This window comes from Lissotriton helveticus, chromosome 5_1, assembly GCF_964261635.1.
Source record: "Lissotriton helveticus chromosome 5_1, aLisHel1.1, whole genome shotgun sequence".
Taxonomy (NCBI): Eukaryota; Metazoa; Chordata; class Amphibia; order Caudata; family Salamandridae; genus Lissotriton; species Lissotriton helveticus.
Window position 1 is genome coordinate 728,237,617 of NC_136065.1, and position 23,827 is coordinate 728,261,443.

The 23,827-nt window shown below is 46.8% G+C and overlaps 1 protein-coding gene across 2 annotated transcripts in view; it reads left to right on the top strand.

The window, feature by feature from the left end:
* STOX1 (storkhead box 1) overlaps window positions 1-23,827 on the top strand; it is a 181,444-nt gene that overhangs the window by 53,741 nt on the left and 103,876 nt on the right. For both annotated transcript variants that reach the window (XM_078643196.1, XM_078643197.1), the window contains exon 2: window positions 19,720-19,872. In XM_078643196.1, the coding sequence (XP_078499322.1) occupies window positions 19,720-19,872 (153 nt within the window). The remainder of the gene's footprint in view (window positions 1-19,719; window positions 19,873-23,827) is intronic.

A 23,827-nucleotide genomic window follows, 5' to 3' on the forward strand; every position in this document is an offset into this window, starting at 1 on the left:
GTCCCCGGTGCCCACCTGGAGGCTCAACCCACAGCTGTTGGAAGACGGCCCCTTCTGCGTGTCGCTGTCAGAGGCCCTGGATAACTATTTTCGGGAGAACTGGGACATGGCAACGTCCAATATGGTGGTGTGGGACGCCCTGAAAGTTGTAATTCGAGGGGCGGCCATAGGCCAATTAGTGGGGGCCCGGCAGGAAATTCATAAGAAGCTGTGCGTGGTCGAGGACCGGCTGAAAACCCTGGAAAGAGAGGCAAGCGTAGACCCCAACCGGAAGGGGGAGCTGCAGACCAGCAATATCGAAACGCGGAGTTGCTGGAAACACTACGGGGCATAGACCATAAAGAGTATTTACGCAGTCAGCTGGCCGAATCAGACAGATCGGGAGCCCTATTGGCCCAACTAGTACGAGACTATCCCGAAACCCTGGTAATTACACAGATCCGAGACGGGTCCGGGAGAGTCGTGCATACACAGTCCGAAATTAACAATGCATTCCGGGTTCACCTGCGAACACTATACGCCCCCTTTCCCACGGACGCCACAGACAGGATAATAGACTTCCTGCTAGACTTACCTTTCCCAGTCCTGACTCGAGATGAGCAGGCGGAGATGGACGGACCCATCACGCAGCAAGAAATTAGAATAGCACTCCGATCCCTTAATCGCGGTAAGACGCCGGGCATGGATGGACTCCCTGTGGAGTTTTACCAGACTTACTCTGCAACCCTGGTGCCTATTTTAGAGAACGTCTACAAGACGTTGTATGAGTCTGGTCATCTGCCTGCCTCGACGATGCAGGCCCTTGTTACCTCTATACCCAAACCTGGCAGGGATACTCTTGAGCTGACTAATTATAGACCCCTCTCGATGCCCACAGTGTATAAGATACTCAGTAAGGCCATTGCTCTGAGAATACAGGCCCGACTCCCTGCCCTGATCAACCCAGACCAGTGCGGATTCCTCCCAGGTAGGAGCACTTCCCAAAACACGCGGAGACTCCATTCCCTCATGTCGGCCACGCCAAAGGACTTTCCCCGGGCAGGCTGTATCGCATTAGATCCCCGACAGGCGTTCGACTCCTTGTCGTGGTCGTTCATGTTCGAAATGTTGCGACGCTTTGGCTTCCCGGACTCACTAATAAAATGGATACGACTACTATATACAGACCCTTCAGCCAGGGCACGTACCGGCAGATACATCTCGGACAGTTACTCCATCCACAGAGGCACCCGACAGGGCTGCCCACTATCGCCCTTCTTATTTGTTTTGACGCTAGAACCCTTAGCTATCGCTCTCAGAGCTCACGCGGATACAGTGGGCATCTCCATCAGGGGGACACATAACTTGATATCGATCTATGCTGACAACATCTTCTATACTTCCGGGACCTGGAGGGCGACCACTCACCCATAGCATCCATACTTGACCGATTCTAAGCCGTGTCGGGACTAGCCGTTAACCCTGCAAAATCTACGGGATTCTACTTTGGGGCACTACAGCACGCTCCCCATACTCAGTTTGGCGGACACCAGATTCCAATAGCGCAGACTACGTTCAAGTACCTAGTTATTAACGTTTATAGATTGCCAGAGGACCAGATCGAGGGAAATGTACGTAGAGCCATTAATGGTCTACGGGGTAGTGTGGGATTCTGGACGTCCCTGCCCCTGTCCGTCATGGGCAGAATCGCCGTCTCTAGGATGGTCATGCTCCCGCGTATGCTATATTATTTTGTAAACCTACCGGTTCTCCTCCCACAGCAAATCTTTAACACACTGAATACGCTCCTGATCACTCTGATTTGGGGCACTGGAAGGAGGAGAATCAGTCTCCGGAAATTACAACTGAGTACCAGAAGGGGAGGTCTTGGGGTACCGGATTTAAGGGGGTACTATTATGCGAGCCAGCTCCAGTGGTTGGCGCGATGGATAGCAGGTAGAGATCTCCATGAGATTGACTTCATGACCGATCGACTGGCACGCGGTGAACTGCACTCCCTACTGTTGCCTGGGGCCAGTATCCCTCGGGACTGCCACCCTCTCTTACACACTGCCCTGATGTGCTGGCGGAAAGCACTAGCGTACACGTCAGAGGCCACGCCTTATGCAGACAATATCCCTCTGTTAGGTGTCCCAACACAGCAGGGACGACTGACGCGGGGTAGAGTGCAACCCTGGGCAGACGCGGGGGTGGACACAGTGGGAGGTCTTTTTGGAGATGACGCACTATTGGACCATGACCCCTTTTTGCAACTTACTGGTGCACCTCCGAGGCTATACATCCTACACGCCACAGTGTCACACTATGTACGAACTACATGGGCCCTACGACGAGTAAAACCCGCACAGCACGAACTAGTGCATCTCCTATTACATGGGAACCGGGGGACACTTGGTGCGCTGGCTCTACACTGGGGTCAGGGAACACGCTGCCATATCTCTTAATCCATTCCGAGACTCCTGGGCACTGGACTCGGGTGAGGCGCTGTCGGATGGTGCCTGGAAGACTGTCCTTGAAAATCCTAGAAAGGTGTCCCGGAATGTCACATTCAAATTTATACAAGCTATGGTACTGCACAGGGCATACCTCACCCCCCAAAGGCTACATATGATGTTCCCAGATTCCCCCCACTGCTGTCCCCGTTGCAGGGCTGACGACGCCGGGCTTCTCCACATGTTATGGGCATGCCCACGTCTACGAAGATATTTGGGAGGGGTTTGCCAGGTCTTGAGTACAGTCACAGCCCTGCCGGTACCGGAAGAGGCGCTGTATTGCCTGATAGGTCACCGGAAACGCCCCAAACACCATGAGGCCCAGTTGAAGCTCCTTGATCTATCCTTGCTGCTGGCAATCAGAGTTTTAACCATGAGTTGGAAGTCCGCCAGACCTCCTGATCTGGAGGTATGGCGATCTGATTTGCTGAGGTGGGGCAGAGCTGAGGGAACTGTTCTACGCAAGGAGGCAGAGAGAGGACAACGGAAATACCCAATTGCGCAGGACTGGGAACGGATGCTACTGGAGGTGGAGGAAATGGAGAAGGAGCCATCACTGGCAGACGGCTCTTAGGTGTGAGTGTGGGGAGAATGGGTGTGGGGCTGTCATGCAGCGAATAAGCCCAGAAAGCGCGCAGGTTAGTCAGCTGGGTATGAGTATGCTAGCCGAGATGAGGCCGGTTTAATGCCAGGACAGGTTACCAGGTACACGAAAAGACCAGGAGACGTACGAGATGGGGTGGGGGGAGTTGGGTGGAATGGGAAAAATGTTCAGACTAAAGACTTCCAGGACTAATGTTACATACCTAAGACACAATACACGGCGGTGTAAGGGAGGTAATATCATAGGTGACTATTGTATTCCTGTTCTACAGCTTATGGCCGTGCGATACTTGACAAGTCTTAGAAGTAACATGTTATAGCAATTAGTTTTTAAGTCTGCAGTTATTTGTTGTGGGAGTAAAGAGAAAAGACTGTACACTGTTGGAATTGCCTACTTGTATAATGTGATATGATGTGCAGTCGCAAATAAAGAGTTAAAAAAAAAAGAAATTCAATCAATCTGGGAGGATCTGCTACAGAGTGACCTAGTAGTTTCCACAGACTATATCCAACAGCTGCACAAGGCAAGATCTTGATTAGGCTCTAGTCGACGCGTTTCGGTGGCTCAACAAGGATAACATGCCACCTTCTTCCGGACCAGCCAGAAAACAAAGTAGAGTGTCTACTCAGCCCAGGAAAAATAACCACCAAAAAATTATATGTAATGTTTTGAATCAAAGAAGCATAACGCTTAACACAGTAGAAGGAAGTATACCTTTCCTTCCAAGTCTCGGGTGTGGAATAGAAATTGAAGTATTCTGTATCCTATCCTGTAATGAAATCTAGCAAGGTCAGGCACGGGCAACGGATTCAACCCTAATATACATTGAATGAGGCTCTCCATTGCCGCAGTGATATTTGATTTTGCCTTCCTGATCCACCACTGCTCACCCTTCAACCAGTGCGCCTCCTTCAAGCGTTTATTCAGCAGGAAAATGTATTGCAAGCGGAACAGGAGGTAAAAGCGGGTCTGAGGTTATTTTTTGCATCGTGCTTTCAGTTTCAGTGAAAGCGCGATGCAAAAAATAAACACGCGTCACTATTAACAAAGCCCCTGTCCCGGCTGCTCACGTCGTGCAGCTTTTGTAAACCGATCCAGCACGCAAGTGGTGCGCGCGCGCACTCCACAGCGAGACGTCTGTTTTGCATTATCGGGCACGATAATGCAAAACAGATGTCGGGCCTGCGGTAACCGACACCAATAGGCCGTGGGCGGAGCAATGCGCCCGCCTTTGGCCAATTGCGTGCTGTCTTTTTTAAAAAGACGCACGCAAAGGCCAATAGCATGGGGCAAAACAAAATACACACGCACGAGTGTGTGCGATTCTTAGGTTAGTTTCAGAAGCCCCTATATGTGATCTTTTGCCAGAACAGCGCATGCGCTAAAAATGTAAAACAGGAGAGTGGGTTGGGGTACAACACACAGCAGAGGGAGGGCAGGAGAGAAGGATGTGCTTAGGGGTGAAGATATACAAAAGACAATAGACAGGAGGTGGTGGAGAAACAAGCCGACAGCCGAGGAAGGATGGGAGGGGATGGATAACTAAGCCAACAACAGAGGTTGTGGGGTAGCGAGCTGGAGAATCACAGACAACAGAGGGTGGGCGGGGGCAGAAAAGCACACGGACAACAGAGGGTGGGTGGGGCACATGGACAACAGACTGGAGGAGCATGTGGGCAATATAGGGTGACAGTCGGAGGGAGCTGGAGAAACACAGACATCGAAGGGTGGTGGTCAGGAGAGATGGCTACATACACAGACAATGAAGGATGGGCAGGGAACACAAGGGGAGCAAATGGCCAGCAGAGGGTGAGCATGCAGAGCAAATGGGAAAGGGAGTGTCGGGGAATCAAAAATGGCACTGCAGGCTGGTTGGGGAGGAAGCAATAAAGGCAACTGAGGAAGGCGAGAAAGAGGAATACAGATGAGAGGGAATTACATGAAACATACAGCTGTTAAACACATGTACTCGGCCTCAAAACAGTGCAGAGGTTAGGGGAGGGCAAGCAACATGAGGGGGGTTAATGAGAAATGGAAAGGAGGAGGAGGGCGGGGTGAACACGAAGGATTAAACAACAGATACAGGAGGAGGACGGGAAAGTGATGAAACAACGGATAGTGAAGGAGGACAGGAGGAGTGATGAAACAATGGACAGGGGAGAAGAGGGGTGGGGGAGTAATTTAACAGACAGGAGAGGAGGGCAGGGGGAAAGGATGAAAGAACAGACAAAGGAGGAGGGTGTTAGGGAAAGGTTTGAAAAACAGGCAAAGGGGTGGTGCGGTGGGAGAATGATTAAACAACAGACGCAGGAGGAGGGCAGTGGGGGAATGATTAAACAGACAAGAGGAGTGCAGTTTGGGAATGATTAAACAACGGACACGGGCGGTGGGGGGTGACTAAAGAACAGACACAGGAGGAGGACGGGGTGATTTTACAATTGACAAGGGGGAGTGCTTAAACAATGGAAACGGGTGGATGATGGGGGGAGAGGTTAAGCAACTGACATGGCAGGAGGCGGGGTAGTGATCGAACAACGGACGTAAGAGGAGGGTGGGGGAGTGATTAAACAACGGATAGGGGCGGGTAAACAACAGACATGGGAGGTGGGAATGGGGAGACAATAGGCAGTGGAGGAATGAGGAGACAAGGGACAGCGTGGGGGTAAGTGGGTGGGGAAATAGCCAACAGTGCAGGATGAGGGTGGGGTGAAGGAGAAGGTCTGCAGACGCATGCACTTGGAGCGCATGTGCAAAAGTAAAATTTGAGTTGAATGACCATCCATTGCAGACTGATCAGAAAGGGTATATATCATCTTATTCTACATGTAACAGCACAGCCTTTAACAATGTGTCTGGGCTCACTCATAACCCCAAAGTCATGTCTCTGCACGCTGGTCTAAAGCCACATTCTAAAAAAGTATCCATACTTAAAAGGTGATGTTTCGTGAGACTTGACTGCAGTTCGTTATACTAAATCTTTGTGAGTCAGCACTCCTCTCAAGAGTTCCGAGAATAGATATTTGTTAAAGTCTTCTAGTTCTAGGTAGGGATTTTCCTTAGTATGTTTTAGATGTCCGAATATTCGTTCAACGGGGTAATTTATGACTTGAGATATAGATGTGCAGCTTCGCAGGGGCAGCATTTGATCAAATTCACCACAATTAGGTTGTTAGAGTTGGTTGCAGTTTCTGTCACATCGGATTCTTTGGAGAGGCAGTAAGATAAGAGGCTGAAATGATGACTAGGTGGAGATAGTTTATTGCTTGATTGGGTGTGGGAATGCTCCATTGCAGGTCAGAGTTTGCTTTTGTCCTAGAGCACTACACAAGCTAGTCGCAGGAAGGATGCTATGCATCATTAGGAAATAAGGTAGGCATGTTGTAGTTTCCATTTTCTAAGGCTCAAAGGCAGTGATATAAGGAGCAGACTTTAGGATGATGCTTTGTGAAGGGATGGCATAGCCTTCTGTAGTGTAGATGGAGGAAAGTTAGTACAGATCATGGCTATGAAGTTAAAGGAGGGGACTGGATCTGGAGCTAACAAATATGGCTGGTGGTTTTCAAAGAATGGTTGAAGGCATACAGTGTGAAAGAGCAAATGCACAGAAAGAATGAGCGTGTGCAGAGTGCTGACGGACTCAGTCTGCAAAGTGTGACTGAGTGCATGCAGAGCATTACTGAGAGTTTATGCACCGCCTCGGAGGGCGTGAGGAGTAGGATTGTGGGTATGTATCAAAAGTATGTCTACAGGTGTTGAGAACATGGATTAGGAAGTACATAACATGGCTTTGGAGAGTAATGCTCTGGCTTTATAGCGCATGGGTGAGTAAGCGCACAGCATGGCACAGGAAGAGCGTGGCAAGGGGAGTAAAAAGCAAGGGTGGAGGCAACCGTGTGAATTTGCAGAGGTTGTGCATAGGGCTACTGGGGCTGTGGAAAGCACATGTGAGCGTGTGCAGGGCATGGCTAAGGACACAGCAGATATACAACTGTTCAGGATGGGTTTACCCATGGGGCCAAAACCCCAGGCCACATTTGTTTAATTTTCAGTACCATTTAAAACATTAAAAGTAAAACGCTGGTGTCGCTTTTGGTATAAGTAAAGCGCGGGTGCCGCGATTATGGCAAACGTAAAGAAATAGAAAAAAAACATCTATTTCTTTACTTTTGCTATAATCACGGCACCCGCCCTCTACTTTTAACATTAAAAGTAAAGTGCGTGTCCCGCGATTATACCTCAAGTAAAGAAATAGAAAAAAAATCTATTTCTTTACTTTTGGTATAATCGCGGCACCCGCGCTTTACTTTTAATGTTAAAAGTAAAGCACGAGTGCAGCAATTATGTCAACACCTAGAGGTGCTCGTGCAGCACAGAGGAGGGGGGAGGGCGCACGGCAGCGGCAGAAAGGCGAACACACGCTGATGCACGTTCTAGCCACTGTCGGGAATGGGCGTTTCAAAGGCGGAACATTGTCCCGCCTGTGCCCAATCGCGTGCCTTTTTAAAAAAAAAAAAAAACCACACGGAAGCCAATGACACACGGGGAAAGCAAACCCACACGCACGAGCGTATGGGTAGCTTTCAAAACCCCACACAAGAGGTCTCGTGCTGCGCACTGCAACGCTAGGCGTGAGACCTAAAAATGAATAAGTGACGGTGCATGTGAAACAAAAATGATTGCCTTTCATATTCTTAATTATTAATTTTCGAAATAGCAGTCAGGTAGAATTGTTTTAATAAAAACCATGACAGAAAGCATTGCTTCCAGTTTTTGACATACTTTGTGTTTGACATTTCCATTGTTTTATTGTGTTTAGGAATACCATTCTATTGCCTAATTTGTGACGCTTTGGGTGAGTCTGTGTCTGTGAAAAAAAAAAGGGGGGGGGGGAGATCCCTTGGTGGACACACTCAAAATCAATCAAATGGTGTATTACTAACACCACAGTTAGCCCATATATTAGCAATGGTCTCTAACACTATGTGATACACAAACAATGAATTCTATAGATTCTTTTTATTTTTTAGTTAAAAACATATCCTAGGTATTACAAATTCTAAAACCAACATATTACAATTCCATTAAAAACATATACAATATCATCACATTTGTATTCATCTGAATTCCATAAATCTATTATAGGCAGAATATACAGACAACAAATTATTTTAACAATGTATTATACAAAAGGGAGAGAGACAAACACAGACCCTCCTATTTGTCATAAAAATGCACATCAGGGAAACCCAATTTTCAAAAGAAATAATCCTGGACACGCTTAATTTATCTTGTCTGCAGGATAGACTTTGTCCCTTGATTGTGCGGATGTAGGCGTCGACGCGTTTCGATCGATTTTAACAATAATAAACCATCTTTTTCAAGACAGATTGATAAGTCTCTCCTAAAAAGGGCACTGGTTGGTTGCCACTTTGAAAGATTTCCTGTAGATAAACATATTTGCATGACTATTATGCATAGATGACACATTCATGTTATCTCCTACAGTACAATTATTTCTCTGGATGCTTAAATACTATCAAAATGCATTCACAGGAAGTCCTTTATAACCTCTTCATTACTTAAATACTTTAGACGTGATTTTCTACTCCTTATCACACCTCTTTCATAAGATCTAATCATCTGTTTTACAAGTAACATGTTCATTTCTTTGGGATGCATTGACTATTTAGCAGTTAAACGCATATATTCATATGCAATCATACTTATCCAGTTCTAATATATGGGCTTCCGAGACCACATTCAATGTTTACCCAGCAGGCTCCTTTTAAGGATTATACATATGTATGTATCGGCCCGACTGACCACCCCCTTTGTTGTCCCACGGTGTATGCTTTTAATCATGTCATTAAAAATATTAATGAGAGGATGTATTAATTTACCTTATTGCATATTACTTCCTTGCATTAATCCTATTCCACATATCTTATTTATATAACCATCGTGCCTTTGAGTTGTTTCTGTAACATAGATGGGTTATATTAATATTGTTATATGTTTGACATTATAGCATCTATAATTGTGCTCTCTTATGGGCTTTTCCTCAAACAATTACCTTTATATCCAACAGTCTTTGCAGTAATTACTTTTGCGCAGCAACGACTTCCTATGTGCGATATCCTTTCATGTTATCTAAAAAAAAAAACATAATTTGGACTATATCTTGGCCCTAAGTGTAAAAAAAAAATTTTTAGTTTGTCCTAGCCGTTTTTATTACTAGTATACCCACTTTTAAAACACCCTCGTTTGGACTCTTCTTGTTCTTCACCCCACAGTAATCACTTAAAAAGGAAGAGGAGGAAATCGGGGGACTACACCGGAGGTTAAATCTTTACTCCTACACGTGGAGCTCCTGCCCTGTGTCTCTCCTCTAAACGGGGAAAGAAAGGAAACTCTAATCATTATAAGCATTGGAGTATGTTTGCATGAGAAGTCTATAGCTCAGAAATCCCTTACCCAAGTCCACACACCCTTGGTGTCCCAGGTGTGAATTTAAACTTCTGTACTTGTTGGATTTGGTTCTCTATACAGATAGATATAAATATAACAGAAAAAACCTCACCAGTAAAAACAAAGAATGAAATTCATGCAGCGGGATAAAAACCAGAAAATGTCTATCCTCTTTTGCACTGGGAGATACCCTCGTGAAATGTCTTTTAAACATGTGCCACGCCTCATAAGGGCTAATGTAAGGGCACTAAATTGTTTCGCTTTTCTTACATGCTACCACTGGAAACAACTGTGGCATCATTATTTTTGCCATTTCAATCCAATCTCTGAGGCTATTTTCTCACAGGAAGGACACACACATTTATTTGCATTGTATTGTATTGCAACATTTACATAGCACTTACTACCCCTACATGGGATGCTGAAGCACTCACTTACACTTTGTAGGGTGTGTGGTTGGAAGGGTGCGGCCTTTGTTTTGATCCTGTGTGGAAAGTAGTTCCAGTTTGTTCGTGAGGACCGTCATGCAACAAATAAAGAGTACGCAGTTCCTTGGTGAAATATTATTCACAAAAAAACGCCACCAAGATAGGTGTATATGGTGGAGTATGTCAAACAGGGGTCTTAAAATAAAGGAGGAGGGGGAATTCCTCCTTTTGGAACTAGGGCTCTCGGACACCCAGCAAGCTAGGTGTCATGCTTCATCATTTGAGCCTGCTCCTCGTTGGGCCGGCGCTGCAATGCCCAACGGGCACCCTTAAAGGGGCTCTTTATTGGAGATCTTTTGTTCCGTGCCGTAAGGGTGCAGTGGGGGTGAGAGGGCCTAGTTAGATGTAGATGTATGTAAAGTGTTTTTTATAAAAATAGGTTAAGGATTCCTCTGAAAAACTTTATTATATTGGGTACCTATCCTAAGTAAAATACAAAAGGAGGGGTAGTGCTTTTTATGAACTAGGTAACAGAAAACTACTCTACTCCTTAGTGGTCGACATGTTTCTCGCCTTGTGATTGTCTATAAAAGATCATTGGCGATTCTTCAGGACTGTGCAAAAACAATTCGTGAAAATAGAGCTATCTACATGAAAGTGTGGTAAGTGTAATTTTCTACTTGCCACTGGTAATGCCCTATGGGGGATCCTCCTAGGCGCTGGAGACCACCTGAAATACAAAAATAAACAAAGGGACAAAATATATATACAAGTACAGCACTCCTGAGTTTGTGCTATGCTGCACATGGGATGTAGTGCAAGTGCTAATACATCAAAATACCAGTGTTTTTTTCCGTAAGGGCGACCTATCTATTGGTGCCCTTCTGGTGAACCACACGTATGTGCATAAAGAGAAGGGAGCAGATTCCACACCATGAGCTGAGAAAACAGCTAAAAACAATTAAAACATCCAAAGAATGCACCACAAGCATATAAGTGGGACTCACCTAAAATACTGTATGTTTAGGCCTCATCTGGTGCAGCGGTACGAAAGACACTAAGACAGTGATGTCCCTACAGTCGGGTGAAAAAATAGGGTGGCGGGGGGAGGAGGAGGGTAGTATGGCACGTTAGATATGGGAGGCACATTGGTCCGCATGCACAAGGTCTGAAAAGACCGGGGACCTGCATCACAAGAGGCGAAGAAGCTGTGTCATACATCAAGAACGCCCAAGGGGTTTAGAAGTTAGATGCGGTGACAAGAGGTCAATTGCAAATGAAAACCCTCAAGGAGCCTCACTCCGGGCCCACAACCGGGGTTAAGAAAGGAGCAATGGGCATCATAATCACTCCAAGGCGGAACCAGCAATAGCAGATCACGCCCAGGAGCAAAAACGAGCCCCTGCTTGCCTAGCGGGCACGTTGTGGGCGTAACATTGACGCGCAATATGTACTCAAGACGGGGGGGGTGCAAATTCAATTAACCAGTACACCCCGTTCGTGAGGACCACGATCTTCTGGACGAAGCACTTAACAGTGTGATGAATCAGGAAGTGTGAGAGACAGATACGCAGTTTATGTCTTTCAGTTTGCTGGCAGGTTTGAACATCTCTCATTTTCATAGTCCACTTATCTGGTTACTGCACAGGGTTGTCCTTTCTGTGATATTTTGTTTAAAGTTTAGCATTCTGAGCAGACATAGGTTGGAGGAAGAAATGGATCAGAGATCTGCTGGGATGGCCTTTGTTACTATCATTCCCTATCTGATTACTATTGTGAGATGTCAGAAGGTGGTCATAGTATTTACCTAGTTGGGACCCGCAGTGGTGGACTAAATTAAAGTCATGCAGCATGTGGCAGATCTTTTCAGTTATACCATGCTTGTTCAAATTGTCATGGATGGTTTGTTGCTGTGGACTGTACAGTACTGGGCGATGGGCTTGACTTGTACAGTTTTGTCTTATGCAAGAGTGTCCGGCATTACAGGCAGTATTATGCAGTCTGTATGAACTACAATCGACTGCCCAACAGTGTTATGGCATTAGTGTGGTATATATATTGTTTTGTATTGTAATTGCATGTATATACTATTTAGTACCCCTGAAGAAGTATTGCAGCACTTTACACCGGGCAGCAGGCTGCTCTGGAACCCAAGGTTAATAAGATTTAGTTTTGTGGCCTAATATAGCCTTATAACCTGCCGTAGAGGGCTATAACGGCTATTAAAGGCTCTCTCCAGCTTCGGCGAGGGCCTGTAACAAGGGTGAGGGACTTTAATAGCCGGTATAGCCCAGCTACGAAGGGCTATTAGAACATTCTGCCACTAGAGGGCAGAATGTTCTAACAAAAAAAAAACAAAGCCTTATGGGAGCGTTAGGGGATTGGAATCCCCTCAGGCACCCTGAAGCCTTTGTTCACAGCCAGAGCTGTGAACAAAGAAACATTGGAATGTTGGAGCTCCAGGCTTATACCAGCCATTATAAGCCCAGAGCTCTCCATTGTTTTCAATGGAGCTACCAACATTCCAATGTTCTAATATAGCCTTATAGCCCGCCGTAGAGGGCTATACCGGCTATTAAAGGCCCTCTCCAGCGTTAAAGGCCCCGAGCCGAAGGCGAGGGCCTTTAACAAGGGAGAGGGACTTTAATAGCGGTATAGCCCATCTACGAAGGGCTATAAGGCTATTAAAACATTCTGCCACTAGAGGACAGAATGTTCCAACAAACAAAATAAAGCCTTTTGGGAGCGTGAGGGGATTGGAATCCCCTCAGGTTCCTTGAAGCCTTTGTTCACAGCCAGAGCTGTGAACAAAGAAACATTGGAATGTTGGAGCTCCAGGCTTATACCAGCCATTATAAGCCCAGAGCACTCCATTGTTTTCAATGGAGCTCCCAACATTCCAATGTTCTAATAATGGTTATAGTGATTGGTCTTCCACTCTTAAGAAAACTGTGCTGTTCATTCACTCCAGTTTATATGTAGTAGATTAAATTAATAGGAGGTAGGTGTGATCTTTAATGGAAGAGGGAGATACGAGAATTCATGCAGTGGTTAGCGGTTTTGAAAGATGAGCTACAGGAGATTAGGTATTGTTAGTTTATTGTGGTATTACTCCTAAAGGAGAGGTTGTAATCTTTGAAGTGAGGTATTGAGATTTTGAAGAGATACAAGAATAAGAATAAAGGCAAACATGCATGTCACTTGAAGTAGGCTATACTTGGAGAGCGGCCGCATGCAGAGGATGGAACGGAAGGAGAGAGTCTTTACAAAGGAGAGGAAATCGAAGTCGTTATGCGAGGTTTTTAGGAATATTGTGGAGACTTTTTGGGATTGCCTGCTAAACTGTAGAAAGAAACAATATTATTTGCATGTATTGCAGTATCATTATAGACTGTGAGAACTCTACCATCACCTGTGAGTAAATAGATTTAAAATACTTTTTTTGTAATTTTCTCATAAATCAGATGAAAGGTAAACGCAAAACAGGAATGTTGTACTTTATCTGTTTGTGCTTGAGTTGCTCTTCCTGTTTCCTTCTGGTGAGCAGGGTTGGATTAAGGATAACTGGGTCTGTTTAGTGAAATTGTGTAAAGTAATGCTTCACTGGGCAGTTAGCAGTGGGGTGCTCCAGTCTGAAGCATCCACAACATAGGCACAATGAAGTTTGAGATCTTGCATCATCAGTCTGTCATTCAGCCTTCCTGTAGCAGTAATCAGACACACAAAAGGAAAGGTCCTGTCTAAAAGCTTCCCCACCTTAACAATATAAACTGCAGTCTTCCCCTTCCCCCTCATACTTGCCATATATCTACCTGCAGTCCACGTGCAAAACAAGTAATCAGCATCCCCTTCTTGACAAGGCTCTTCCTCTGCCTAGAGAGGTGAATGCACTTGTTGTTCTTGCGTTCAGAAGCATTATAACAAGGTGCACAGTTTAGTATTACATATGTTTATTGATGGTACAACATGTGATAATACAAAATGAACACTTGAAAATTACAAAACTGGCTGGGAGCAGTCCCGCCAAGCAGTGTTGAGGAATACCCATATCCTGATCACGTTATGAGCCAGCAAACTTATACACAGCAAGCCGCCTACAACCCAACCAGGGCCGGCCGCGTCAAAAACATAACGTGAATGGTGCGCTTCCCTGAGGTCTTGCTACCCCCCCTCCCGCTGAAAGGCCAGTATTCTTGACCTCTTGCATTACTGCCGCTGAATGTCCATCATTCCTTCAAAGCGCTGTCATGTGCATTTACAGCTTATCGGCCACCTGAAGACCCCCATCCTAAAAGTTCAATAAACAACTCCGAACAAAAACAGAAAAGAGAGGAAGGGAGGGCCTAATGTAGTCAGTTTCAACTTTTCTCGAGCCCCTAACCCCTGTCCCCCCCCCTCTCGTCTCCCCCCCTCCCCAAACTCCGTCCACCCTCCCTCCCAAGGTCCATGGTCCACTTGTGCCCCCTCCTAGGGCCTACAAAGTCTTCACTGGCAGGTCACTGTGAGTTTGGCTCCGTTCCGGTGTCTGACCGCTTCAACAGCCGGAGGTACTTGGGACAGGTCACCTCCATGAACTCTGACGCCAATAAGGACAAGAATGGCTTCCACAGGTCCGCACAACGCGCTCCCTCCCCCCCTCTAGATAGAGACAATTTCTCCATGCCTAGAACCATCCACAGGCGATGAAGCCATCCCTGATATGTGGGGACATGTTTAGATCGCCAGTACGCCACTATGTTCTGTACCGCTGACCCCAGTGCGATCGCTATCAATCGTCCTCTCCGTGATTTCAGTGGGTAGGTCAGTGCGTTCGGCAACCCCAGAAGCACGTATGTGGGGAAGCGTGGGATGTCTGTTTCAAAGTGTGTGTCTACCTCCCCTAATATCTGGCTCCAGTATTCTTGTAGAAGTGGGCAGTCCCAAAGTACATGTACCAATGTGCCAATCTGACCGCAACCACGCCAGCACCGAGGATCTTGTTTGCTATCCATTTCGTACAGGCGTTCGGGGGTGTAATACCAGTAAGACGCGATTTTCGTGAGTGTATCTGTGAGGCCCATGTGGTAGGCCGAGTGTTGCGCTCTATAGTAGACTCCCTCCCACTCCTTGTGCGTCAGGGTTCTCCCCAGCTCCCGCTCCCAACGCACCCTGCCCGCATTATATGTGTATTTGTGTTTCTCCATGAGCATCTTATAGAGGTCTGAGATCAGTTGTTTGTCGTTGGTGCGGGAGATCAGCCAGCATTCGAATTTGGTCAGGTGCCTGTCCGCCTCCGACCTCACTGCTGTGTTGAGCGCCCAATGCCTAACCTGGAAGTAACGGAGCCTTTCCCTCTCTGGCAGGTCAAATTCCTGTCGAAATTGCTGAAAGGGAATCACCCCTTCTGCGTCGTAGACGTGGTGGAGAGCCCGACAACCTGCAGGCCTCCAGCGCGCAAACGCCTTCTCATCCAACCCTGGGTGGAAATCCGGATTCCCTATGATGGGCGGAAGGGGGGAAGGGTGGGTGGTGAGTTCCTGACTAATCCCCACTCGGTCCCAAATCTCCAGGGGAACCCGTGTGATGAGGGATGCGTAGAGATTGGGAGGCCTGTGTTCTCGTCTCATAAAGGGGATTTCCTGTAGAGTCCGTCCCGCTACAGCCTCCTGAAACAACCAGTGTTTCCCCGATTCCCACCTGACCCATTCCACTAGAAAACGGAGCTGGGATGCTTGAAAATACGTCGCTAGGTCTGGTATCCCGATTCCGCCTTGTTCTGGTGCCAGCATGGCGATCTGGCGCTTCAGACGGGGTTTCCGCCCATTCCATATGAATTGTGACAAGTCTGACTGCGTCTGTTTTATCCAGCCTCGAGGTGGTGCAAGAGGGATCGTACGGAAGAGGTATAAGACTTGTGGGAGAATTGTCATCTTAACCGCCGCCATTCTACCCAGCCAGGACAGCGGATAATATTTCCATCGGCCCAGCTCGTTTCTGATTTTCTGTCGCAGCTTAGTGTAGTTGATATCTACTGAGGTCTGAAGGGAGGGTGCTAATTGAATCCCCAAGTATGGGATCGTGTCTGTCGTCCACGGTATGGGGAACAATGCCTGTAAATGATTGTGCGTAGCGGGGTCCAGGGAGAGGTCGAGGGCCATCGATTTGGTTATGTTGACTTTAAAGCCAGAGACCCTGCCGAATCTCTCCAGGACCGCAATGCACGCCGGCAAGGAGCTCCGGGGATTCGCGAGGGAAATCAGCACATCGTCAGCGTATAGGCTGACGGTGTGGATGCAGCCCCCAAATTTGATACCCTGCACCTCCGGATCGGTGCGCAGGAGGTGTGCAAGAGGCTCCATATATAGGGCGAATAAGAGAGGGGACAATGGACAACCCTGCCTGGTGCCGCGTTCGATGTCACATCGGGGATACGAGCACCCATTGACTCGGACTGTTGCTGTCGGAAATTTGTAGCAATTGAACACACTATTACGGAATTTAGGCCCTATCCCTGCTTTTAGTAACACCTTCTCCAAGTAGGGCCAATGTACTCTATCAAATGCCTTCTCGGCGTCAATGGTCAGCATTATGTATTCACCCTCTGTCCGTGCGGCTTTTTCTAGTAGGTGAAAGGCTTGTTTAGTATTATCCGAGGTCTGGCGCTCCGGAATAAATCCGGATTGGTCCGGGTCGATCAGCCCCCCCATATACGGTCCCAACCTGGAGGAGAGGATCCCTGTATATAGCTTGAGGTCAACGTTCAGGAGGGAGATTGGTCCTAATGCTCCGCACTCACCCGGATCCTTACCCGGCTTAGGTATCACTGCGATAGACGCCTCCAGTAGGTCCCTATGGATCGCACCCTCTTCGGCGAAAGAGGTAAAGAGTCGAGCGAGTAGCGGGGCTATTTGGCTGCAGAACGCCTTGTAAAAGCTTACCGGGAAACCGTCTGGTCCCGGGGCCTTGCCTAATTTGAGCCGGGAGATGGCGGAGATTACCTCCTCTGGTCGGATGTCTTTTTCCAGGCAGTCTATTTGTTCCTGTGTCAACTCCGGCAGGGGGACACTTGCCAGGAACTCAGTCTCCACCTTTGAGCAAGTAGGGTCGGCCGTGTACAAGTCTGCGTAGAATGTGCTGAAGGCTTCCGCTATGGCTTGGTTTCCGTCTACCGTGATACCATCACCCCTTCTTATCTCTCGCACCTCTCTGCGCTGTGTGACCTCGCGAAGTTTGTGTGCCAGCAGGCGCCCACACCTGTCTCCGCCCGTATAATAAGCGTGGCGTAGTCGTAGTGCTGCGTACTCTGCTCTATCTAGGTCAAGTGCTGCGAGCTGTTGTCTGACCGCTTTTAACTGCCGCCATATTCTTGGGGCCCCCGTCCTCCGGTGCATTTGTTCTAACTCTCTAGTCTGCCGTGTAAGTTCTTCTCTCTTAACCTGACGTTCTGCATTTTCTGCAGTCGAGAGTGATATGAATTCACCCCTAAGAACTGCTTTCATTGCGGACCATTGCGTGGAAAGGGTGGTGTCAGTGTTGCTGTTATGCGCCAGGTAGTCAGTGATTGCACTTTGGATTTTGGTGACCACCGCTTTTCTCTCCAGCAGTGAGTCTCGGAGGCGCCAAATCCTGCTTGGGCGTTGGGTATCAGGCATGGAGAGGACGACCTTAACCGAGGCATGATCGGAGAGTGAGGCAGTGCCTATGTCGGTACTAATGGCGAGTGATTTTGTGGCAGTGGAAACTAGCAGATAGTCAAGCCGTGCATATGTTTGGTGTGCAGCTGAGAAGTGCGTGTAGTCTCTCTCACCAGGATGCAGCTCGCGCCAAAGGTCTATTATTCCTAAGTCCCGCATTCTGACTTTGCAAGGTGCACAGTTTAGATGAGATTTAACACCATGAAAATGTAGAGGTGAAGGCTTCACACTAAGAGTTTGATCAACCATTCTACGAGATGCAAAGCACATGCTTTCAACAAACTCATAGAATGCTAAAAGCGTGGCAGTGTGATAGATATGAATTGGAGTGCTCCATATTCATTGCAGTGATGGAGTGACATATATGCCTGGGGATTCACTACTTTTCTCGCAGTGATGCTGTGTGATAGGCATGCCTGGGGATGCTGTGTATTCTGTAGAAATGCTAGGAGTGTTCTTGGTTCCGCGCTGTAATACAGTGAGAGACTTCTGTGGTGTTCTTTATTAATGGACTGAAACAACTAGAAACTTTGTTTGCAGTTACTCTATATTGCGTTCAGTGATACTGTAAGATTTTAGGGGTACAAATATGATATGATACAGTGGGATAGGTTTCACTTGTGCTCCACAGAGCTATGTACAACATATGGTAAGCATTCTTTAAATTGTCTATTACAAAAAGGTGTAGAAGAGACCCAGGATTAACAGTTTTTCCATCAAATATTCTCTAATATGACATTCAATTGATTTTTAGTACTTATCATTTCTTGTAGTATGCAATATATATATATATATATATATATAAATATATATATACACACAAACATATAGTCCAGTGGTGTATTTTAAAATATATATATTTCAAAATACCACCAGACCTCGATTTAACACAAGTTTGTGTATATATATATATATATATATATATATATATATATATATATATATATATATATATATTTATATTGTGCTCACACTTGGTATCGTTACAATTGAAGAGCACTCGCACATCAACACGAGCTTCCAAGCACAGATCTTTATTTACACGGCAAGGAGAACGTCCACCTGCTACCTTCACAGCTTGCACCACATGTGCCGACGCGTTTCGAGTTCGTTACTCTTCTTCATGGGCTGTGGTGAAAGAAAGCACATTCCGGCCACTTCCTCTCCTTAAACCCTGACGAGGCACGCCCTCTGTTGGACCGCTCCGTATGAGTTCAAGACAGCATTCTGGGATTTGCAGTGCCGGTTATATGAAAGTGCAATGTCCTGCTGATAACAAGGCCCCCAATGGGCCTCGGCAGAGGGTTTGCGTCCTCCTCAATGCCTTGATGATGTTCCCCATGCAGAAGTCGGCAAATGCTGATTTTAGGGGCCCCCATGCTGTGCTTGGAAGCTCGTGTTGATGTGCAAGTGCTCTTCAATTGTAACGATACCAAGTGTGAGCATAATATATATATATATATATATATATATATATATATATATATATATATATATATATATATATATATTTTTTATATATATATATATGTATATATTCAAGAACGTAGCAGTTCATCGACTTGCTTCCTGAGCGAGAGTGGTGCACAGCTTTCTCTTTGTGGGCCTATTCCATCAAATTAGCTAAACAGCCTCCAGTATATGTGGTATGGTTGTGTATGATGACATAGAATGAGTTCAATAGCTTTGTGAAGTAAAAAAATCAGTAGAAACAAATACTGAAAGGTCCACCCGGAGTCATGCTTAGGAAAACATGCAAGGGTTTGTTTCAGAACTAGAATTTGGGACATTGCTCGGAATGGGCTAATCATTTTAAATAGTGCTTACATATAGACCAGTACTTTCGCAACCCACAGTTTGAGAAACGTTAGTGTATAGCATCACTAAAAACATTGGCAAAGCAAATACACCCCAAAGGTGAGAACTGTTGATTTTGCCAATGCTTGTTTATTATAAAAATCTAAGTGAATTTAAAGAGCACTGAATTCTTTTAAGGTACTTACGCTTTTTAAGGGTTCTAAAATGTGTTAATGGTATTTTTGTTTTTATTTTAGGTGATGTGTCTCCAGTTAATATGAGTCCAGTTCCTCAGTCTCAGTTCATTCCCTTGACAGAAGTAATTTGCTGCACTATATCGGACATGAATGCTGATCATATTGTTGTTACTCAGGACGCATTGATGGAAACATTAGTAAAGCATCACCCAGGTAGCATGCTTATAATTTTAGCACTTCTTAAGTGTGTTTTGTGGAGGTGAATGAGTGAAAAAAGACTGAGAGTCACAAAGACGCTAATGGGATGAAATTGTCAACAAATAAGAATTATACGGCATGTTTTTGTGTTGCACAACATTCACTTTTTAAATGTATTCTTACTACCGTCAGTTCACTTTGTGTGCAGTCTGTCTTCCAGTGGCAGTTAATGAATTTTGAAAATGGCGGGCTTATATCCCTTGTTGGAACTTAAGTGAGCCCGATCTCCTTTAAGAAGGTTCGAGGGAGTACTTCCCTGGGAAAAATTTGAAAAAACCCATTGCTGAACAGTTTATTTTAGAACACACTTTTTGCATGAATTGGCGATGTATCTAGGAGGCTGTGATGGGTCACTAATGAAATATTTCAATACTTCTGTTGTGTTTCAGGCAAGTCTCACTTGGCTCAGTAGAAATTCGGGGTCGCCATGAAAGCTGTGAAAAAGATGTGCTGCATTGCCTGTGCGGATTACTATGCAAGTGATCCGACAGAAGAATTACAAGAGTCATATAGTCTTGACTTCCGACATTTGTCTAGTAGGATTCATTCATAGATAACTATCCGTCAATTATACCTAGTGTATCAATATGTTCCTTGTTTTTATTTCATCAACCACATTGAATGAAAACATTACGAAAAGAAATACAAACTGTTTGTCTTGTCCTAATGTTTTCAATGAATGTGGTTGATGAAATCTAAACCAGGACAAGATTAATACACTAGGGGCACGATTCTGATGCGGATTGGAAAGCTTCCCAGCCAAATGGGTTTGGGAATTGTTTCCGATCAGATTGGGAGAGTCCAACTGACCCAGTACGATGCATCCGGATGCTTCCAGATATGATTTGGTTGGACTCTGATTAACTTCAATGGGAGCCTTTGTTCCACCCAAAAGCATAGGCTCCCATTGAAGAAAGGGGTGGCTGGGGAAAATCGAACACCCTGTGGTCGGCGCCCCCTGGTGCCTGCCACACTATGTGGCTGGTAAGGGAGACCCAAGGGTACCCCCATGGGCCCAATTGGGAAGGCTCCAGGTGCAGGGGGGCCCCAAAAGTTTGATTCCGACTGCCTATTTGAGTCAAGCGACACGATTTGGAAAGGCTGTCCAAATCCAACATCGTACTCAGTGTTTTGGAAGTGCGCTCCGTAGAGACTTACGATTCTGCTCTGTACAGCTCGGTCATTACAAATGCCGTCTGGTTCGGATTGGGATATTCCTAACGCCTTACTCGCATAATAGTCGGTTGGTCGGAAACCTTTCCAAGTCGGTTGGAAAGACACGTTCCTGATCCGATTTGGATGGAGCAAATGCTGTTAGGAGGCCTTCCTAACCGCATCAGAATCAGGCTCTAGGTATAATCGACTTTAGGAAAACAGATTCCATATCCGAGTCTCTGAATTAGTTCTGACTCCCTCTAAGATGCAGTGGAATAAAGGGACCCAGAAGTAAGATGGGGCCATGTTACTCATGACACTGATCTATTGCTAATTTATTAGATAAAATCACTGGATGGACTAGTTTGCCATTATTAACTTTTGACATTAAAATTCAAATAAGCATGTTGTGGCTGGGTAAAAATCCAGAGCTTGTAACGTGTATTATATGTAATGAAGACATAGGGCTTCATCATTATCAGCCAGCAGCGCGCACTCTTTCTAAATATGGCATATTCACATTTACCAACGCCCCTATTGCAGAAGAGATATCAGATTTTTGCCAAAATACTGTTTTTTTCCCCCCGGACTAGCACTTCACTTATCAATTTAGTTCAATTGATTGGACTTTATAAAGACTTTATAAAGATGCTATATTCCGCCGGCCTGGGGCTCGGAGATGCCTGGAGACTTTGGCACCCGACTGCGCGGCAATACACCCACACCTCAGACTCACACGCACCCATGCGCGCATAGATTATATCTTCCTGCCGGCCTTGGACTGTCGGGCGACTCAAACTGTCTCTATCCTTCCCAGGGGCCTTTCGGATCATTCTCCAGTGTCCCTCTGTGCGGGGGCCCTCCCCCATCCTCCCGCCCATTTTGGCAGCTCAACGCCTGGTTCTTCCAGAACGGTGAGTTTAGAGACAGCGTTGGTGCCGAGCTCCGACGCTATTTCACTACAAACCAGGGCTCAGTGTCCTCCTCTCGCACCCTCTGGGAGGCCGGCAAGGCCACCATCCGAGGATTTGTTAAGGGCCAGCTTAAGCACACCCATGCAGACCGGGAATCCCAGGTCACACTTCTTGAAGCCCAGGCTGCCCAGCTTGAGACACTCCAGCCCGAGGACAGGGATGAGGCCCAGGATAGGAGGCTTACATTCCTGAGGGATGAGATCAGACAGACCTCCATGGAAGCTGCCAAACTCCTTTGGCGCTCTTTGGTGGTCCGAGTGTATGGCTGGGGGGATAAAAATGAGACTTCTTCATCGCCTAGCTACCTACCCATTGGCAATCGTATAATACCGGAAGTGGTCGATGCGAGTGGTGGGATGCAACGGGCTCAGTTGGAGGGGCTCAGTGCTTCGCTACCTGCTACACTACCCTATATTCGGAGCGGGTGCCTGGTCTTTCCCTCCACGAGCTCCTCCAGCGAGAACATTTCCCTCTTCGGCGTCTTAGTGATTCAGCGACGGCGGACCAGGATGTTCCGCTTACCCCTGAAGAGGGGACGGATGCCATTTCCCGCATGGCAGCTGGTAAGACGCCGGGCCCAGACGGGCTCCCCCAAGAATTACTTGTCCTACCGAGATACTTTGGTCCTGCCTCTCATTGAGATGTATAACGAAGCGGTGGAGTGTGGCTCCTTTTACCCGGAGACGGACCTGGCGACCATTGTAGTGATCCCAAAGTCTCAACCCCCCTCGAGTTGTTGTTTGGATTATCGTCCTATCTCGCTCATCAACACTGAACTTAAGATCTTCGCCTCCATCCTGGCAAACCGCCTATGACCCCATCTAGCCACACTGGTTCATCCGGATCAGTGTGGATTTATGCCTCTCCGAGGCACCAGACATTGTCTCAGACGCATCTTACTCTTGCAAATCGGCACTTGCTGTCCCCATATTTATCTCTCCTGCTGGTTGACTTTAAGAAGGCTTTTGATTCGGTCGATTGGGGTTACCTGGAGGATGTCTTGGAGCATATGGGCTTTGGTGCTCCCTTCCGCAAGCTGGTGAAGACGCTGTACCAGTGGCCCCGGGCGCAGGTCTTAGTCAACGGAGCTTTATCTCACCCTTTCCCCATTCGCTGTGGTACGCGACAGGGATGCCCCCTCTCTCCGATCCTCTTCGCTCTGGCTATTTGTGCCTTATTCGTGGTGACCACTCCCTCGCGAGCTAGCGGTGGCCCGGCTTTAAGAGGACAAAATCGCACTTTATGCAGATGACGTCCTGCTGTTTTTGGCTGACCCAGCCCAGTCGGGCCCGATGCCTCCGGGCACTTAGCCTCTTCGAATGTACCTCTGGTCTACGGCTCAACCCAGCTAAGTCTGTGTTGGTCCCCCTGCACGTATCGCGGGAGTGCTTTGATTGGCAGTCGACGATCCCCCTTCGACTGCAGTCCTTCATGTACTGGGGGATCTGGGTGGCCCTTCTCCCCGAACTTGCATGGTCACTCAATGTCACCCCGCTGGTCAAGCGGCTCCGTGCGGATCACTCGAAACGGCGTACTCGACCCCTTAACCCTTTGAGAAGGATAGCCCTTTTCAAAATGAGGATTTTACCCCGTTTTCTCGACATGCTTCAAAACACACACCTCTTGCTCCCCAGGTCTTGGTTCCGGGAGAGGATGGTCTGATTGCGAAGTTTCTATGGGGTGGGGAGTGGCCCAGGCTGGCCCTGGCCCCTTGCCGCATTCCATCTTTTGACAGAGGTCTTGGTCTGACGAGTCTCTATATGTATTATTTAGTGACACGA